The sequence below is a fragment of the Macaca thibetana genome, chromosome 11, assembly GCF_024542745.1.
Source record: "Macaca thibetana thibetana isolate TM-01 chromosome 11, ASM2454274v1, whole genome shotgun sequence".
In the NCBI taxonomy this organism is placed as follows: Eukaryota; Metazoa; Chordata; class Mammalia; order Primates; family Cercopithecidae; genus Macaca; species Macaca thibetana.
This window is the reverse complement of record NC_065588.1, coordinates 53,554,345-53,572,157: the sequence shown is the minus strand read 5'-3', so window position 1 is coordinate 53,572,157 and position 17,813 is coordinate 53,554,345. Positions and strand designations below refer to the sequence as shown.

The window sequence follows — 17,813 nt, the reverse complement described above, 5'->3', positions numbered from 1 at the left end:
TCCCTCCCCATCTCTGCCCACACCCCCTGCCCCACTCCCTGCCTCTCTTTTCTCTTCCCTTTTCCACATGCCTCTCTGCTGGTCCACAGCCAGTCCCGGCTCTGCAGCCCTCTCCGCAGCCTGTTCAGTTCTCTCCAAGCTCCTGTCCCCAAGTCCTTCTGCCAGTCTCTCCGCCCCAGCAGTACAACATGGTATAAACTCCATTCCGCCTTTCTGTCTCGTATATGTGTGGCCTGTATCTGTGGGTATGTCTGGGTCAGTCTGTGATGGCCTTGTAAGTATGTTGTGCTTTTGGAGGGTATATTGAAAGCTATTTCTTCTTGAGGGGCCAGCACAGGCTGAACTATACTCCATGCTAATGGCCTCATCACAGCACATCAAAAGATGCTTAAATGTAAGACAGAGGAACACTGTGTTCCCCCGAGTTTCAGGACAGAGAATGAAATTGGATGTTGGTATAACCTAGGCTCTTCATCTCTACCATGTACATCCTAAATCTAATTTGCTCCCTGGGCATGTCTGAGGAACCCAGTTTTTTCTATACAGAATGGTTCTCTATAATTTCCTTTAAAAGTAAAAACACAGGCCGGGCGTGATGGCTCACGCCTGTAATTCCAGCACTTTGGGAGGCCAAGGCAGGCAGATCACCTGAGGTCAGGAGTTCAAAACCAGCCTGCCCAACATGGTGAAACCCTATGTCTACCAAAAAATACAAAAATTAGCTGGGTGTGGTGGCACACACCTGTAGTCCTAGCTACTCGACAAGCTGAGGCAGGAGAATCACTTGAACCTGAGAGGCTGAGGTTGCAGTGAGCCAAGATTGCACCACTGCACTCCAGCCTGGACAACAGAACAAGACTGTCTCAAAAAAAAAAAAAATGCAGTTGCAGACTTCTCTGGTATCACTGGCAAAAACTTAAAACTGTTCCCCTATTTTGCTATCAGTTTATATTTTAAAAATCCTCATCCACTGCATAGCACATGCTGTTTAAATCGTTTGTACTCTATAAATCCTTTGAAGATCTGATTTGCCTCATCGTTGATAACTTCCGTCATAGTTGTAGGAGCCCTGAATTGTTTTGCTCTGTCTTAACATCTGCTTTTTCACTAGAATCCCCTCCCTCCTCCTACCTCTTATTTCTATTTTGATTGTCCTGGAATATGGAGTTCAAAATAATCTGCAATCCAGTTCACTTGTCATCTTTTCCTGCCCAATAAGTGGCAAAAGAGCTGACTTGAAGATCAGATCCCTGAAAATGGAATGAAACTACAGAAAAGCATTGTCTTTTGGTTTCTGCTGGTTTTGTGTGTGTGTGTGTGTGTGTGTGTGTGAGAATTACTGTCCAGAGAGCAGAAGGGAAGAGGAAGCTAACAAACTCTAACCTATCACCATACAAGTGAGAGATGGAACACCATCACCCTTGCTGCTTAGGAAAGAGAGCTGAGAGAGAAGGCAATTACAGCCTGGCCAGTCAGTCTTACCCTCCAGCTTAGTCACTCACTCTGCCCTCCTTTTGGAGGTGAGAATTGGAAGTAGTTTCTGAAGGGCAGGAGAACTCTAGGCTAGTGTCAGAGAACAAAGGTGGAAATGACCTCCAGAGGGAGTAAGGAGATAAGCAGCAGGAGTGGGTGCCCCCAGTCTTGCTGCTGCATAGGCAGAGCTGTGAAGGCACATGAACCTAGCTACCCATGATCCACTCAAGGTGTTATCTGGGTCCTTTATTATAAAAACAGGATTTGTGGCAATGTAGGGGCCTTTTTATGGTTGGGGGCATGAGAAAGACAGGAAATGGGAAGACTCTTTAATCTTTTTTGTTAACCCACTAGTTTGTCCTGTTTTTTCTATATACAGTAATTGTGTCATTGCTCCCATTTCCCGGGGACTAACCCTAACAACAATCATAGGCCACTTGTGGTGGCTCACACCTGTAATCCCAGCACTTTGGCAGTCCGAGGCGGGCTGATCACTTGAGTTCAGGAGTTCAAGACCAGCCTGGCCAACATGGTGAAATCCCGTCTCTACTAAAAATACAAGAATTAGGCTGGCGCAGTGGCTCACGCCTGTAATCCAAACACTTTGGGAGGCTGAGGTGGGTGGATCACCTGAGGTCAGGAGTTCGAGACCAGCCTGACCAACATAGTGAAATCTCATCTCTACTAAAAATACAAAAAAATTAGCTGGGCATGGTGGCACATGCCTCAACTACTTGGGAGGCTGAGGCAGGAGAATTGCTTGGACCCGGGAGGCGGAGGTTACAGTGAGCCAAGACTGCACCATTGCACTACAGGCTGGGCAACAAGAACCAAAACTCCATCTCAGAAAACAAACAAAGAAACAAACAAAAAACAAGAGTTAGCCGGGTTTGGTGGCAGGAGCCTGTAACCCCAGCTACTCAAGAGGCTGAGGCACGAGAATTGCCTGAACCTCGGAGGCAGAGATTGCAGTGAGCTGGGATTGAGCCACTGCACTCCAGCCTGGGCAACAAAATGAGACCGTGTCTCAAAAACAAACAAACAAAAAAGCACACAACTATAATCAGGGTCACCGTTGTTACCTCATATGTGATAGAGAGACTGGCTCTGGAGTTGGGCTTCAACAGCTATTCATTTCATAGCACAGCACAGAGGTAGGACTATCCCACATTGTTTTAAAGAAGGTTGTAAAAAGCATTGCTATTTCTCTCTGTCTATGTTGAAGCCAAAGACATGAGGTTTGATACAGCCCCAATCCTTGCGTCTTATACTCTCTCAACAGGCAGATGACCTCAGCAACCCCTTTGGACAAATGAGCCTTAGTCGCCAAGGTTCTACTGAAGCAGCTGACCCATCTGCAGCTCTATTCCAGACCCCACTTATCTCCCAGCACCCTCAGCAGACTAGCTTCATCATGGCTTCCACGGGTCAGCCCCTCCCCACTTCCAACTATTCCACCTCTAGCCATGCACCACCTACTCAGCAAGTTCTGCCACCCCAGGGGTACATGCAGCCCCCTCAACAGGTGAGCAGCTCCAGTTCCCAGCTTAAATCACTTAATTCATTTTGTCTCGTATTATACTTTCTTTATTCCTCTAGTTTAGACAGACCAGAGGGAATACCTCTCCCTACCTTGCACTTGAGAGTTGTTCTAGCCAGAAATTCTTCTTTCTATATAACATAAATCCTTGTTTTACTGCAACTGCAGGTCCAAAATACCTCCGTTTACATACTTCTGGCCATCAATCTTGAGGCATTTATAGTAGTATGCTGATGTTGCGGCTGAATTTTAGGGACTTCTCACACATCTGTCTCCTCTCACCATAGATCCAGGTTTCTTACTATCCCCCTGGACAATATCCTAACTCCAACCAGCAATATCGACCTCTCTCTCACCCGGTGGCCTATAGCCCCCAACGTGGTCAACAGCTGCCTCAGCCATCCCAGCAGCCTGGTAAGAGAAACCACTGGTTTAAGAAGGCAGTGAATAAGGGAAGGGCACACCAGGAAAGAAAGAAGTACCTTCTCTATTAAAATGAAGGTGGGTCTAGGGGCAGGAATGATTAGGGTCCTACAAACAGACCTAGGCTCTCCAGAAAAAGAAAAGATAAAATAGAATGGAGAAGAGAAATTACAGATAGACCGTGACCTCCTAAAAATTCATACTAATGTATTTTCTGCCTTGCCCATCTCTAGGTTTACAGCCCATGATGCCTAACCAGCAGCAGGCGGCTTACCAAGGCATGATTGGGGTCCAGCAGCCACAGAACCAGGGCCTGCTCAGCAGCCAGAGGAGCAGCATGGGGGGCCAGATGCAAGGCCTGGTGGTTCAGTACACTCCACTGCCTTCTTACCAAGTGGGTGCATTCTGCATTGGGAAGGATCACCCTAGTCCTTGGCATGAGGAAAAGGAGAGCCTCCCAGGGTCATCCATACTAAAAACTCCAATACTAAAATATTGTCTACTTTCCCTTAGAATGTTTAGGTTTTTTTCCTATGACAGCCCATGGAGTTTGAGAAGAATATTTAAATTGTTTGGTCTTTATACAGCCATGGAATGAGTATATGTCCAGGAAAGTAGTGGCTAAAGGAAATCAGGCTCCTTTCTTTATGTCACATGCCCCAAGGGTGGTATTTGGAGAAGGCAGAAATAGAGACAGCTCTGGAAACATTTTCTTTAGGCAGATGGGGAGAACAGGAGGAGGCTGTAAGGTAGGGAAGGAAGTTGTAATGCCCCAATATAGTGACGACTAGGCTGTTTGTGGATGAGCTCAATGCGAATGTGAGTAGTCATTCTCTTCTCTTTCTCACCCAGGTTCCAGTGGGTAGTGACTCGCAAAATGTGGTCCAGCCGCCTTTCCAGCAACCCATGCTGGTTCCTGCGAGCCAGTCTGTGCAAGGAGGCCTCCCAGCAGCAGGGGTACCAGTGTACTATAGCATGATCCCACCTGCTCAGCAGAACGGTACGAGGTGAGGACTCCCAGAGAGCCAGGACATCTCCCATAGACCTTCAGCAATGGTTGCGTCATGGTTTTGTTTCCACTGGCCTAAGAAAGGCAGGGGTAAAGATCCCAGTGGTTCCCTAATTCAGGTAGAATATGAGGGAGTTCATTCTCCTTTTCACTTACTGATTTGACATTTGCATAAGAGGTTATCAGCAGAAAAAAATTCCTGCCTCAGAGACTTATAATTTATGATTTCCTCCATTTTTATTTTTCAAAAGAATGGGACTCAGAACTAGAGGATAGAGACTGCTCATCATTAAGAGAAGAAATTTTTTGGACTGTGATGTGTAACTTTTTCCATGTACTTCTGTTTATCAATGAAACTGATGATGTATCTATTTCTGTATCTATATATACCTGAATATAGGTCATCATGAATAGAATTTTTAGTGGTAGAAGGCACCTTAGAAATTATCTAGTCGACACCCCTTGTTTCATTTTTCTCTCATTTTTAAATGAGGAAATTCCAGCTAGGGCTGTTAAAAAATTTACCTAAATTCATGTAGCTAGTTAGAGGCAGATGTGTAACAAGAACTGGAGTCTGGGCAACTCCATGTGTTTCTATGTGCCTGTCTCCCAGTGTATGTACATTTACCTTTGTCTTTTTCTATATATGTCTCCAGGTTGTTTTGAGTTTGTTTTCTATTTGTCTTTATGTGACTATATTCCTTTTTTTTTTTTTTTTTTTTTTTTTTTGGAGATGGAGTCTTGCTCTTGTCACCCAGGCTGGGAGTGCAATCACAATCTCAGCTCACTGCAACCTCCATCTCCTGGGTTCAAGTAATTCTCCTGCCTCAGCCTCCTGGGTAGCTGGGACTACAGGTACGCGCCACCACGCCCAGCTAATTTTTGTATTTTTAGTAGAGACGGGGTTTCACCATGTTGACCAGGTTGGTCTCGAATTCCTGACCTCATGATTTGCCTGCCTTGGCCTCCCAAAGTGCTGAGATTACAGGCGTAAGCCACTGTGCCTGGCTGACTTTTTTTTTTTTTTTTCAGTTCAAAAATAATTAGCAATCCTTAGTTTTTGTGTTTGTTTGTTTTTTTTACCCATCTCTCTCTAGCACTCTATGTCTGTGTCTGTGACACTCTCTGTCTGTGTTTCTATTGTGTTTCTTGTAATCTCAGTGTGTGCATATGTGCATGTATGTGTGTCTGGTGTTTCCACAGTGTTGAGAAGAGCATGTGTTGCTAACATTCCATCTGTAGCACTGATTAGCAGCTTCCTAATTGAAAGATGATCAAGTACAAATACATATAATTAACTTTGAACTGATGAGTGATTTTAGAAATTGCGTGGCAAATTGGTCTGGGAATGGCTTGAAGCTGCCTCTGCTTCCCATAGGGGAGGACCAGGAAGCAGCAGCTGTTTGCCAGGAGCTGTGTTCGTCCCTCTGCTGCTTCACCACTCCTCTCTTCTCTGTCTTCCCAGCCCTTCTGTAGGGTTTCTGCAACCCCCTGGCTCTGAGCAGTACCAGATGCCTCAGTCTCCCTCTCCCTGCAGTCCACCACAGATGCCACAGCAGTACTCAGGTAAGAGGATAAAGAATTGCGGGTCTTGGGCACTGGCAAGAGCAAACATTGCGGAAGGGCTTATGCTTTAGAGCTGGGAAGGGCAAAAAGAGTTCAGGTATTGAGTCTGTCCCCACTGTGACTCCATCACAAAGAAAAAACAAAGTCTTGGCTGGTGTTTTCCAAGGGTACTGAAGCTGACCTCTCTAGATGACACCTGTAATCCCAGCACTTTGGGAGGCCAAGGCAAGAGGATCACTTCAGCTGAGGAGTTTAAGACCAGCCTGGGCAACACAGCAAGACTTTGACTCTACTAAAAAACTTTTTTAAAAGGCCAGGCATGGTGGCTTATCCCAGCACTTTGGGAGGCCAAGGCGGGTAGATCACTTGAGCCCAGGAGTTTGAGACCAGCCTGGCCAGCATGGCTAAACACCCCATCTCTACTAAAAATACAAAAATTAGCCAGGCATGGTGGCACACGCTTGTCATCTGGCTACTCGGGAGGCTGAGGCACAAGAATCATTTGAACCTGGGAGGCATAGGTTGCAGCTCATGCCACTGCACTCCAGCCTGGGCAACAGAGCGAGACTCAGTCTCAAAAAAAAAAAAAAAAATTATGGTCGAGTGCGGAGGCTCACGTCTGTAATTCCAACACTTTGATGGGCAGATCACCTGAGGTCAGGAGTTCAAGACCAGCCTGGCAAACATGGTGAAACCCCACTTCTACTAAAAATACAAAAATTAGCTGGGCATGGTGGCGTGCACCTGTAATCCCAGCTACTCAGGAGGCTGAGGCACAAGAAATGCTTGAACCCAGGAGGCAGAGGTTGCAGTGAGCCTAGATGGTGCCACTGCACTCCAGCCTAGGCAACAGAGCAAGACTCTGTCTCAAAAAACAAACAAACAAACAAACAAAAAAAACAAGCCAAGGATGGTGATGCGTCCAGTAGTCACAGCTACTCAGGAGTCTGAGGGGGAACAATCGCTTGAGCCTGGGGGGTCGAGGCTGTAAGGAGCTGGGATCGTGCCATCGCACTCCAGCCTGAATGGACCCAGATAGGGAGTTGGGACCCTGTCTCTAGGGGAAATAAAAAAGAAATGACATTTGTTGCCTCAGCCCTGAAAAGCTATGTCTTTGAATTCTTAGTTTTCTTTTTCTTTTTTTTTTTCCTTTTTTTTTTATCTGAATCTAGCACTATACTCACATGCCTTTGGGTCATGAAATGAAGACACAGAAGACCTGTGTCTTCTGTATTTATCCTTCGTATTGACAGCATTTCTTTTCTCTTGGAAGTGTGAGGGAAGTAGATAAAATACTTTTTAATTTACAGCTTAGATTTGTTTAGCAGCTTTTAGTGTGTGCTCACATACATTGTAACATTTTAATTCTCACCATAACTTTGTGAGGAGGAAATTTAAAACTCAAAGAAATTAAATGACTTGCCTAAAGTCACAATCCTCTAACTTGAATTTGGATCTTTTGACTTTCCGCATCCTGTACTAAGTCTTCAACACATTTTCAACACATTTTTTTACTTAGTTTCTTTCTCTCCAGTGGAAAATGAATGGACGTCATGTTACACAGCTAAAGGCCCTCTTTGAAGAGGCCAGCCATTCCAAGTTAGTAAGTTTATGCCATGCAGCCTTTCACTGCCTTTGCCAAGAATTCCCCTAACACACAAGTACAGCTGCCCTTGTTTGTATCCCTTTTACCCTACTCTGAAATAGCAGTGCACTGCAGTTAAAGAAACTTCAGGGGTCTGTGTGCAGTGATACACACCTGTAATCCCAGCACTTTGGGAGGCCAAGGCGGGAGAATTTCTTGAAGCCAGGAGTTCAAGACAAGCATGGGCAACAAAGCAAGACCCTATCTCTACAAAAATTTTAAAAATTAGCTGGGCATGGTGGCATGTGCTTTTAGTTTGTCCCAGCTACTTGAGAGACTGAGGCAGGAAGATCACTTGAGCCCAGGTGTTTGAGGCTGCAGTGAGCTATGATGGTACCACTGCATCACGGTGATGTCACCCTATCATCATGGAGAGCAAGACCCTGTCTCAAAAAAAAAAAAAAAAAATCTGGAAGGAAGGGAGTCTTTGTTTTTTCTTTTCTTTTCTTTTCTTTTGATATATATATATTTTTTGAGACAGAGTCTCGCTCTGTTGCCCAGGCTGGAGTGCAGTGGCGCAATCTCGGCTCACTGCAACCTCCCCCTCCCAGGTTCAAGCAGTTCTCCTCCCTCAGCCTCCTGAGTAGCTGGGACTACAGGCGCCTGCCACCACTCCCGGCTAATTTTTTTTTTTTTTTTTTTTTAGTAAAGGCGGGGTTTCATCATGTTGGCCAGACTGGTGTTGAACTCCTGACCTCAGGTGATCCACCCGCCTTGGCCTCCCAAAGTGCTAGGATTACAGGCGTTGAGCCATCTTCCCAGCCCAGCTTGGGAAGGAAGTCTTTTTTTTTTTTTTTTTTTTTTCTCAAGACAGACTCTCTCTCTGTCACCCAGGCTGGAGTGCAGTGGCGCAATCTCGGCCACTGCAGCCTCCGCCTCCCGGGTTCAAGCAGTTCTCCTGCCTCAGCCTCCCGAGTAGCTGGGATTACAGGCACATGCCGCCACGCCTGGCTAATTTTTAAATTTTTAGTAGAGACGGGGTTTCACCATGTTGGCCAGGATGGGCCTGATCTGACCTCACGATCTGCCCGCCTCCGCAGGAAGTCTGAATTTAGCCTCCAACCCATCTCCCTTCCACTCTATCGTGGGAATGTCAGAGTGCCCTCTTCTGGTGAGAGGGAGATATTTTGTCAATTTTCCCCATTTAGAAATGGAATATTTTCACTTGAAGATTGTTTGTACCCTCACTATGTTGGATGCTGTGGCGTAGATTCCAGAATTAATCTTACTCATTAGACATGATCAGTTCTTACCTTTAAGGAGCAATGACTTCCAGGCCAGGCACGGTGTTTCATGCCTGTTATCCCATCACTGTGGGTGGCCAACGAGGGTGGGTCACTTGAGGCCAGGAGTTCGAGACCAGCCAGCCTGGCCAACATGGCAAAACCCCATCTCTACTAAAAATACAAAAATTAGCCGGGCATGGGGGTGCACGTCTGTAATCCCAGCTACTTGGAAGACTGAGGCACGAGAATCGCTTGAACCCAGGAGGCAGAGGTTGCAGTGAGCCGAGATTGCGCCACTGCACTCCAGCCTGGGCAACAGAGCGAGACTGTCTCAAAACAACAAAACAAAAAAAGGAGCAATGACTTCTGCCTTCATACAGGCTGAGGTTTTTAATTCAAAAGTCCTTAATTTTTATTATGTTATTGGTCTCTCTGGCTGTTTCTCCTAGTGTCCGCCAGGGGCACTTGGCCTTAAAATTTCCAGTGGGGTATGGAAATTGCAGAAAGCAGCTCCAAGAAGCACTGTAGCCTGTGGTGGTGCTGGGTACCGCAGAGCATTTTTTCTCCTGCACGTACTTGTAGGTATACTTGTATGTGCATTTTTCTGTGTATCCTTTGTGGTATGTCCTTATATCTACTGGGTCACTGTGGTTACATCTATTCATCTTCAAATGCAAGGTCTTTGAACCATAAACAAATCAAGTGAAAATAATTTTTCATTACCTACTCTGGCCATCATACTAGGTTAATTTAAGTAAACTAAAACCATAGTTCTGGAAGTTGGCAACACTAGAAATCTGGACTAGGATTAGAAGAAAGAGATAATTAACGTAGGCTTCCCACATCAAAAGAAATGGGGAATCCCTCTTTATCGTCTGTTTTCCTTGTTTCTTTGGAATTTTCTCAGTTTTATCTCCTTTGTTCCTAGTTACCCTGGTTGATCCTAGGCTTCTGACTGACCCCTTGTACTTTTCCTAGATAGTGGGACCTTGTGTTCTACCCATATCATCTAAAAGACTGTATTCACCATATCATCGATTTTACAGGTCTTTAATCCCTGCTTGTGGAAATCTAAGAGGAAGTGGAAAAAGGGAAACAAGTGCTTCTTCTGCCTTGTTTACCCTATACTGAAAAGATAGACTGCAGGCATAACCCACAAGGGCCCGTCTGTCACCTTCAGAGGACAGTTACCCGCCCTTCTCTCATGTAGCAACATGGTCACTTTTCCAAAAATAAAGGCAGGGATTAGGATTGGCTGTTCCTGGAACAACTGTTCTGGTTTATTAATACATTTTTGTAGTTGCCCCAGGCCTAAACTTTAATTCCTTCACTATAGTATGAGACATAACTCTAACCCCAGGAAAAACTCCCATTAAAATGATGAGTTGCAGGTCCCTTGAGGTTTCTACAGGGGTGCTTGTCTGGGGAAGATGCACGCAGACATGAAATGGCAGTGATACCTATACAGAGACTCCCAACTCACAGTGACACAGCAGCATGGACAGAGTGAAATGCATACAGAAATAGCCTCTCACATATTTACTGGCTCATTGTTTAGCTGAGGGGTTTCCAAAGCTGAGACTGCTCTTTTGTCTTCCATTTAGTGAAGATATCCTACTCCTGCACCAAAAAAAGGAAAAATACCAAGATATTATTGGTTTCTATCTTTTAATTTGGGAAAGATGCCTGTGGATTTTATTTTTCTGAACAATTCCTTTCCATAGATGTGATTTCTGGTGGTAAGAAAGCCTATCAGTCTTCTACCTCAGTGATTTAAAAAAACAAAAAAACAATAACAAAAAACAATTCTGCCAGATATAAATGTCATCTGTTTGTATTTATGCGGTTTGCTGTGCCCAATCGACCTTTCTGCCCAGGTTTAATGATGCCACTTAAAAAGCCATTCACATGTCCCCTCTCCTTTCAGAGCTTTCAAGCTGAAATTGATTTCCTTATTCAACCCCCCTCTCCCCCTTCCCACCCGCTGCCAACCCATGCTCCTTCCCCCAACCTGATTATATGGAAGTGCTGTCACTGGGCAGTGGGTTTTTTTTTTTTTTTGCCACGTCTATTAAGAAGTAGCGACAGTTCAGCTGCTAACAGATGCCACCTGCTTTGGGCTCAAGGAAGAGAAGCATAAAAATCAGCTCATCAGTGGAGTAGTGCTCTGTGTCCTCAGCTAAGTGAAAGAACAATGCTTCAGGCCAGCAGGGGAGGACTCAGTGTGGGGAGGAGCTCAGGACAGGCTGCAACTAAAAACCCAGGCTTTGTTTTTGTTGGGATCAGAGATAATAATATGAGGACTTTGTTTTGTTTCCCTTTCTCTGTGACCTCCCTAATAGCTCCTTATGGCTACCTGCTGGTATTAGAAAGAGCTTCCACTGCCTTGCTTATGCTTATTCCTACACACTCACCCCCTTCTCCACCTTTCCTGGCCCAGAGCATTAGGCTCAGATTATGAGCTACTTTCTAGAAAAACAATAGATTTAATTATTCTTACATTGGACCCTCTGGTAGCAATGAGGTATTTGAATACCTTCTAGAAAAACAATAGATTTAATTATTTTTACATTAGACCCTCAAGTAGCAATGAGGTATTTGAATAAGGTCAATTGCAATTTTGTTGGTACAGGATGTGAGCGAGTCTTAGGATGGGGAAATAAAATGCCCCGAAAAACTACAGTAAGGGGGCAGTTGTTAAATGCATGACACTCCACAACTGTGCAGTTTTCCTATGGCCCTACTACAATCTATGCCCATGAATACTCTGTCCACCTTGGCAGGAGATGGGGATATCTGAGCCTGTTGCACTGAGTGTTTGTGCTCTCTGATTGGATGAATCCTAGAGGATCAGGGGTACAAATTGGCTGGGGAATATGATATGACAGATCTTGTCTCCTGAGCTTCTCTCTCAGACCTCCCACCATTTCTTTTCCCTTCTTTTGACTGATACTACCTGAGAAAAACAATGAACTCACTTCCCAGCATGACTGGTGCCCAGGGCAGAGGCTGCAACATTTCCTGTCACAGGAAGCAATTTGATGACAACAGCGGTGGCAGCCCTGGAGCATCGAGCCATGAAAACAGCAGCATTGCAGCAGGTTTTCAAGCTAGTAACCCCCAATGTCCATTTCTCCACCACCACCCACATGTGAACTCAGCCTCAACAGGAATAGAGCCTGGGAGGTCAGGAACAAACCCTCACTCTAGACAGTCCCTTGCCAGGAAGCAGAGCTCCAGCCCATCCCTCCCAGCAGGGACTGTCCATCAAACTGTTTGACCCTGACTCTTTATCTTGCTTTTCACCATGAAGATTTGGGTCTTAATGTTCCTCCTTATTAAGGCCTTTCCTTCTCCCACCCTGTGGGAGGGTGAGTCTCTCCATGGTTGCTAGTGCCAAAACCTCAAGGTCGCATTTAGTCAGTCACTTGAACCTGTCAGTGTAACCTTCAAAAGGTCTGACTCTCACTCCATTCCTGCTGGCATTGCCCTAATTTCAAATCTTTTCATTCTGTTTCAGCAGGCTTTTTTTTTTTTTTTTTTTTTTTTTTTGAGACAGGTTCTCATTCTGTCACCCAGTCTAGAGTGCAATGGCATAATCACGGCTCACGGCAGCCTCGACCTCCCAGGCTCACATGATCCTCTCACCTCAGCCTCCTGAGTTGCTGAGACTACAGGTGCATGCCACCATGCCCAGCTAATTTTTGTATTTTCTGTAGAGACAGGGTTTCACCATGTTGCCCAGGCTAGTCTTGAACTCCTGGGCTCAAGCAGTCCACCTGCCTTGGCTTCCCAAAGTGCTGGGATTACAGCCATGAGCCATTGTGCCCGACCTTCAGTAGCTTCCTAAATGGTCTTTCTTGCTACTAGTCTCTCTCCCTAGCTATCCTACATTCGGCCATTTGTGTTAGCTCTCCAAAGCACAGGTCTCCCAACACCTACAGGATAAAGTTCAAACATCTTACCAGAATGTGCTTCAAACTCTGACACCAACTATTTGTTTAATGTCTGACTCCTTAATAGACTGTCCATTCTATCAGGACAGGGACAGCTTTATTTCTTGTACACTCAGTGCCCAACATAGGAACTAGCACATAGCAAATGTTCAATAAGTGTTTGTTAAATAAACGTGTCTCAGGGCCGGGCGCGGTGGCTCAAGCCTGTAATCCCAGCACTTTGGGAGGCTGAGACGGGTGGATCACGAGGTCAGGAGATCAAGACCATCCTGGCTAACACGGTGAAATCCCGTCTCTACTAAAAAATACAAAAAAAAAAACTAGCCGGGCGAGGTGGCGGGTGCCTGTAGTCCCAGCTACTCGGGAGGCTGAGGCAGGAGAATGGCGTGGACCCAGGAGGCGGAGCTTGCAGTGAGCTGAGATCTGGCCACTGCACTCCAGCCTGGGCTACAGAGTGAGACTCCGTCTCAATCAATCAATCAATCAATCAATCAATCAATAAACGTGTCTCATCTCCTGCTGCTTCCCCTACGTGGCCCCTGTGTCTTAGCACCTTGAATCATTTGTCATTTCCTGAATATGACATACATTTCCATGCTGTTCCCTCCGCTTGAAATGTTTCCCAACTTACCCCATTCTTGGCCAAGACATACTTTCTGGGTCTGACATAGTAAAACTATGTGCATTTATCTTCTCCAGAACAACCAGAGGTCACTGGCTTATCTACAGCCATTACCAGAAAAGCCTGCACGTGTCTGCAGCCCTGGCCCATGACTCAGACCAGAACCCGTACAATGCCTAGACATTTGAGCAGTCTGACCTGGGCATTTGGTTATAGCCAGTATTGACAGAATGGAGTAGTTTTCTGCCAAGCATACCAAAGTACCCCTCATCAGGTGAAGGCCAGGGGAACACTGGCATCTGGGGCTCATATCCCTTCCCCTCAAACTTCTACTGGTTTGAGAAGATGGAGTCAGAAGCCACATCAGCAGCCATCTCAGGTTCCTGGCAAGATGTAGCTTGAGTGACCCTGAGGCAATGGGTGGATTTGTTTGCTGCTTTCCCACTCAGGGCTAGCTGGAAGGCAAAAATACAGTTTGAATTTGTAACCGTTTTCTTCCCGCCCTTCAGGAGTGTCACCTTCTGGACCAGGTGTGGTGGTCATGCAGCTGAATGTCCCTAATGGACCCCAGCCCCCTCAGAACCCATCCATGGTCCAGTGGAGTCATTGTAAATACTACAGCATGGACCAGCGGGGGCAGAAGCCTGGAGACCTGTACAGTCCTGACAGCAGCCCCCAGGTGAGTGCAGCACTCAGCCTTGGCAAGGAGATGACCTTATTCTTCCCAGGGTGCAATGTTTGCTATTGACTGAGCAACCTCTTTTACGTATCTTTTCCTGGGTACTTTTTGGGGAGAAACACAAGAAATAGAGAGCATCTTCTTTTAAGGAACCTAATATCTAAGGTGGCAGATGGGATATACACTTGAAAATGCTCAGAGAATACTTAAATCAATGTGCCAGAAGTGGATATTAAAATAACATAAATGGGCCGGGCGCGGTGGCTCACACCTGTAATCCCAGCACTTTGGGAGGATGAGGTGGGAGGATCACTTGATGTCAGGAGTTTGAGACCAACATGGTGATACCCCGTCTCTACTAAAAAGTAAAAAATTAGCCAGGCGTGGTGGTGGGCACCCGTAATCCCAGCTACTCAGAAGGCTGAGAGGCAGGAGAATCGCTTGAACCCGGGAGGTGTAGGTTGCAGTGAGCCAAGATTGTACCGCTGCACTCCAGCCTGCCTGGGTAATAGAGCAAGACTCCACCTCAAAAAAATAAAATAAAAATAAAATAGCATAAATGAATTAAGGTCTGAGGTTGCAGTTTGAAGGAAGAGTCTGACTTTGGCAGAGTTCAGCAAGAGAAACTGATTTCCTGAGAGAGGTGAATTTTAAGCTAAGCCATAGGAATATCCAGAGGGTAACGTTTGATGTTTATCGTGTGCTCCTCTTTTCCACAGGCCAACACACAAATGAGCAGCAGCCCTGTCACATCTCCTACCCAGTCTCCAGCACCCTCTCCTGTCACCAGCCTCAGCAGTGTCTGCACAGGACTCAGTCCCCTGCCTGTCCTCACACAGTTCCCCCGGCCTGGGGGTCCAGCACAGGGTAGGGGCTTAGATTAGTGCTGGCTGCTGTGGAATTCACCTTTCACATCCCATTCCCAGTTGCAGAGATTGAAAGAGTAACAACAGGCAGGGGACCAGTGTGGATGATTCAGTTCTGGGAGCTAACTTAACATCCCTGTATAGGCCTTGGACACTTGCCACTCTCTAGTGCTGTCCATACTTAACTTTCTTTAGCCTTCTTTACATACTTAGTACTTACAACCAAGTAGGTGAAAAGAGCTGGGGAAAATAAGTTCACTGAACTTTCTAATAACCAAAGAGTTTAACCTAACATCAATACCAAGTCCGAGGGCTGGGAATGTGGGGCTTTGTAAGAAACAGTATGGTCTTAGAAAAGGAAACACTAGATTTGCTTTCAGAAGTTCCAGTCTCACCACTAACTAGCTTCACGATGTTCAACAAGTTAATTAAACTCAACTCAGAACTAGACCTCAGTTCCTAGTCTATAAAATGGAGTTAATCACACGTAAGATGGGAATTTTATCTGCTTTCTGCCCTAGCTGTCACAAGCAGTATAAAAATGAGAATGTAGTTTAAAAACTTTAAAGTGCTCTGAAATGTAATATTTATCAATAATAGGTAACACTTAATGGTACTTAATATGTACCAGGCATCGCTATAAATGCTTTACGTGTCTTATATTTTTTTAACCTTCCCAGCAACATTAATGAGGGAAAAAAATACCCAACATCGTATTTCCAGTAACAGAGTCACTATTTTAACCTAGGCAGTCTGGCTCCAAGTCTATGCTCTTGTCTACTGTACTTATATTGTCTCTCACGAGTCGGAAGGTTGAACCCTGGGTTTAGGGGTTGGGAGAATCTATATAAGAGATATAAGACAGCTGAGCGCGGTGGCTCACGCCTGTAATCCCAGCACTTTGGGAGGCCAGGGCAGGTGGATCACCTGAGGTCAGGAGTTCGAGACCAGCAACGTGGTGAAACCCTGTCTCTACTAAAAGTTTTAAAAAAAATTAGCCAGGGGTGGTGGCACATGCTTGTAATCCCAGCTACTCGGGAGGCTGAAGCAGGAGAATCGCTTCCTAGGAGGCAGAGGTTGCAGTGAGCCAAGATCATGCCATTGCACTCCAGCCTGGGTGACGAGTGAAACTCTGTCTCAAAAAAAAGAAAAGAGAGAGAGAGAGATAAAAGACATGCATAACGGTTTGTAAGTTTCTTCCCTGGTCATTTTCATAGGACTGTTGTCTACAATGGATAGAGCCTTTCTTCAAGGATGATGGGACCTACTAGTCCCATTTGTCTGTGAGATACAGTTGACAGCCAAAGGATTTAGGAAGAAAAACATCTCTTATACCAGTCACATGGGCATTTCCATCATAGAAAATTAGGAATAGCATGCATTATTGCTGTCTATCTCCAAAGCCCCTTTAAGTCTTATAAAAGTCATACTATGAAGCTTAAGCTCCCAGAAAACCAATTGCTCTTACTCCCTAGGTGATGGGCGCTACTCCCTTTTGGGCCAGCCATTACAGTACAATCTGTCCATCTGCCCTCCCTTACTCCATGGCCAGTCAACTTACACGGTGCACCAGGTAAGGGTGTCCACCAGCAACTGTAGGGCCGTCAGACCCCTCTTCTTATTTGGATGCCTGTCTCTGAGCTTCAACCAGCTGGGTGTACAAGGGAAATAACACAGAATGAACAAAGCAGGAGCCTTGCCCTACCTCCTGTACTCATGTCTCCCACCCGACCCCCATGCCAAGAGGGAGGGGCTCTTTGTTTCTGAGTCGCTGCTCCATGGCCAACCTGACTGCCTGGTGGGGTGGGGTCCTCTGGGTTGGTGCTACTCCACAATCTCTGAGGCAGACATTGTGATGCAAGTCAATGTTGTTTACATGGGATGAGAGTCGTCTTTCAAATGTTGAAGGGACAGAGTGGATTGAAGCATGGAAACCGGGGCAAGAGACAAGCACTCAAATCTGCCTCCACTGACCTGGGGACAGCAGATGTCGGTGAGTCACAGGATGCCGAATCCCCAAGAGAAGGTGCCCACCCTTCCAGCCCTTAATTACCAGTCCAGCATGAGTGGGAAAAGCCAGCTTAGGATGGGGAGTGGAAGTGGGACCCTTTGTGCTCAAAAGCAAGCAGAAATTGGAGAAGTGAAGTATGTCAGTCCTCCTTACCAAGCCATCTCAGATTGTGAGGAAGATCATGGTAAAAAGTGGGAATAACACAATTATGGGAGTTGCCTCTTATTAACAAAGAGTTTTCTAATTAGTGTCCTGTCCCTAATCTACAACATCTACCTTTGGTAGTCCTAGACCCAGTTTAGGAGAAGATTGGTAGAGAATATGGGGGAGGAACGCTCATCCTGCAAGCCTCCCACTAGGTGAACAAGATCTGTCTTGGGATTTGGAGCAATTTCCTAAACAAGGAAAGGAAGGGAAACTGACTTCCTGAGATGATAAGAAGGAAGAATCTATTTGAGCCAGCCTCTGAGTGGGAAGGGAACTATGGAACATATTTCAGATTGATACATTATTGTTAAAGAACATTAGCAAAAGCCACATTTTCTTCATAGCAATAGCACCTTATGAGAGAACTGAGGTATAGGTTCTCAGCTCAGAAACCCGGGATTCTGATTCCTAGTCCCTTCTTGCCTACATCTCTGGGCTAGGAGAAAAAGGTTCATTTGTTTTTCTCCTAGTTGCCCTGATCAGAGCTGGGATGGTGGGAAGGGGAAGAAAGGGCTAAGAGAGAAAGGCCAGACTTTTGAAAACATTGTATACAGATTTGGTCAGCTGGACACTTCTCTGCCGGGCTGCTG

At 45.7% G+C, this 17,813-nt stretch overlaps 1 protein-coding gene and 1 long non-coding RNA gene across 2 annotated transcripts in view; one reads left to right on the top strand and one right to left on the bottom strand.

Moving 5' to 3' along the window:
• Positions 1 to 17,813, top strand: part of R3HDM2 (R3H domain containing 2) — a 152,407-nt gene that overhangs the window by 133,177 nt on the left and 1,417 nt on the right. Inside the window, 10 exon segments of the mRNA XM_050747257.1 lie at positions 90 to 191; positions 2,756 to 2,998; positions 3,301 to 3,427; positions 3,670 to 3,830; positions 4,289 to 4,443; positions 5,911 to 6,011; positions 13,970 to 14,139; positions 14,859 to 15,006; positions 16,481 to 16,578; positions 16,914 to 16,998. Coding sequence (XP_050603214.1) covers positions 90 to 191; positions 2,756 to 2,998; positions 3,301 to 3,427; positions 3,670 to 3,830; positions 4,289 to 4,443; positions 5,911 to 6,011; positions 13,970 to 14,139; positions 14,859 to 15,006; positions 16,481 to 16,578; positions 16,914 to 16,998 — 1,390 coding nt within the window.
• LOC126930417 (uncharacterized) lies at positions 9,497 to 16,765 on the bottom strand. The gene is made up of 3 exons (XR_007717587.1): positions 16,567 to 16,765; positions 13,659 to 13,915; positions 9,497 to 10,502 (listed from the first exon to the last, which is right to left on the bottom strand). It is a non-coding gene; the product is annotated as an uncharacterized LOC126930417 (long non-coding RNA).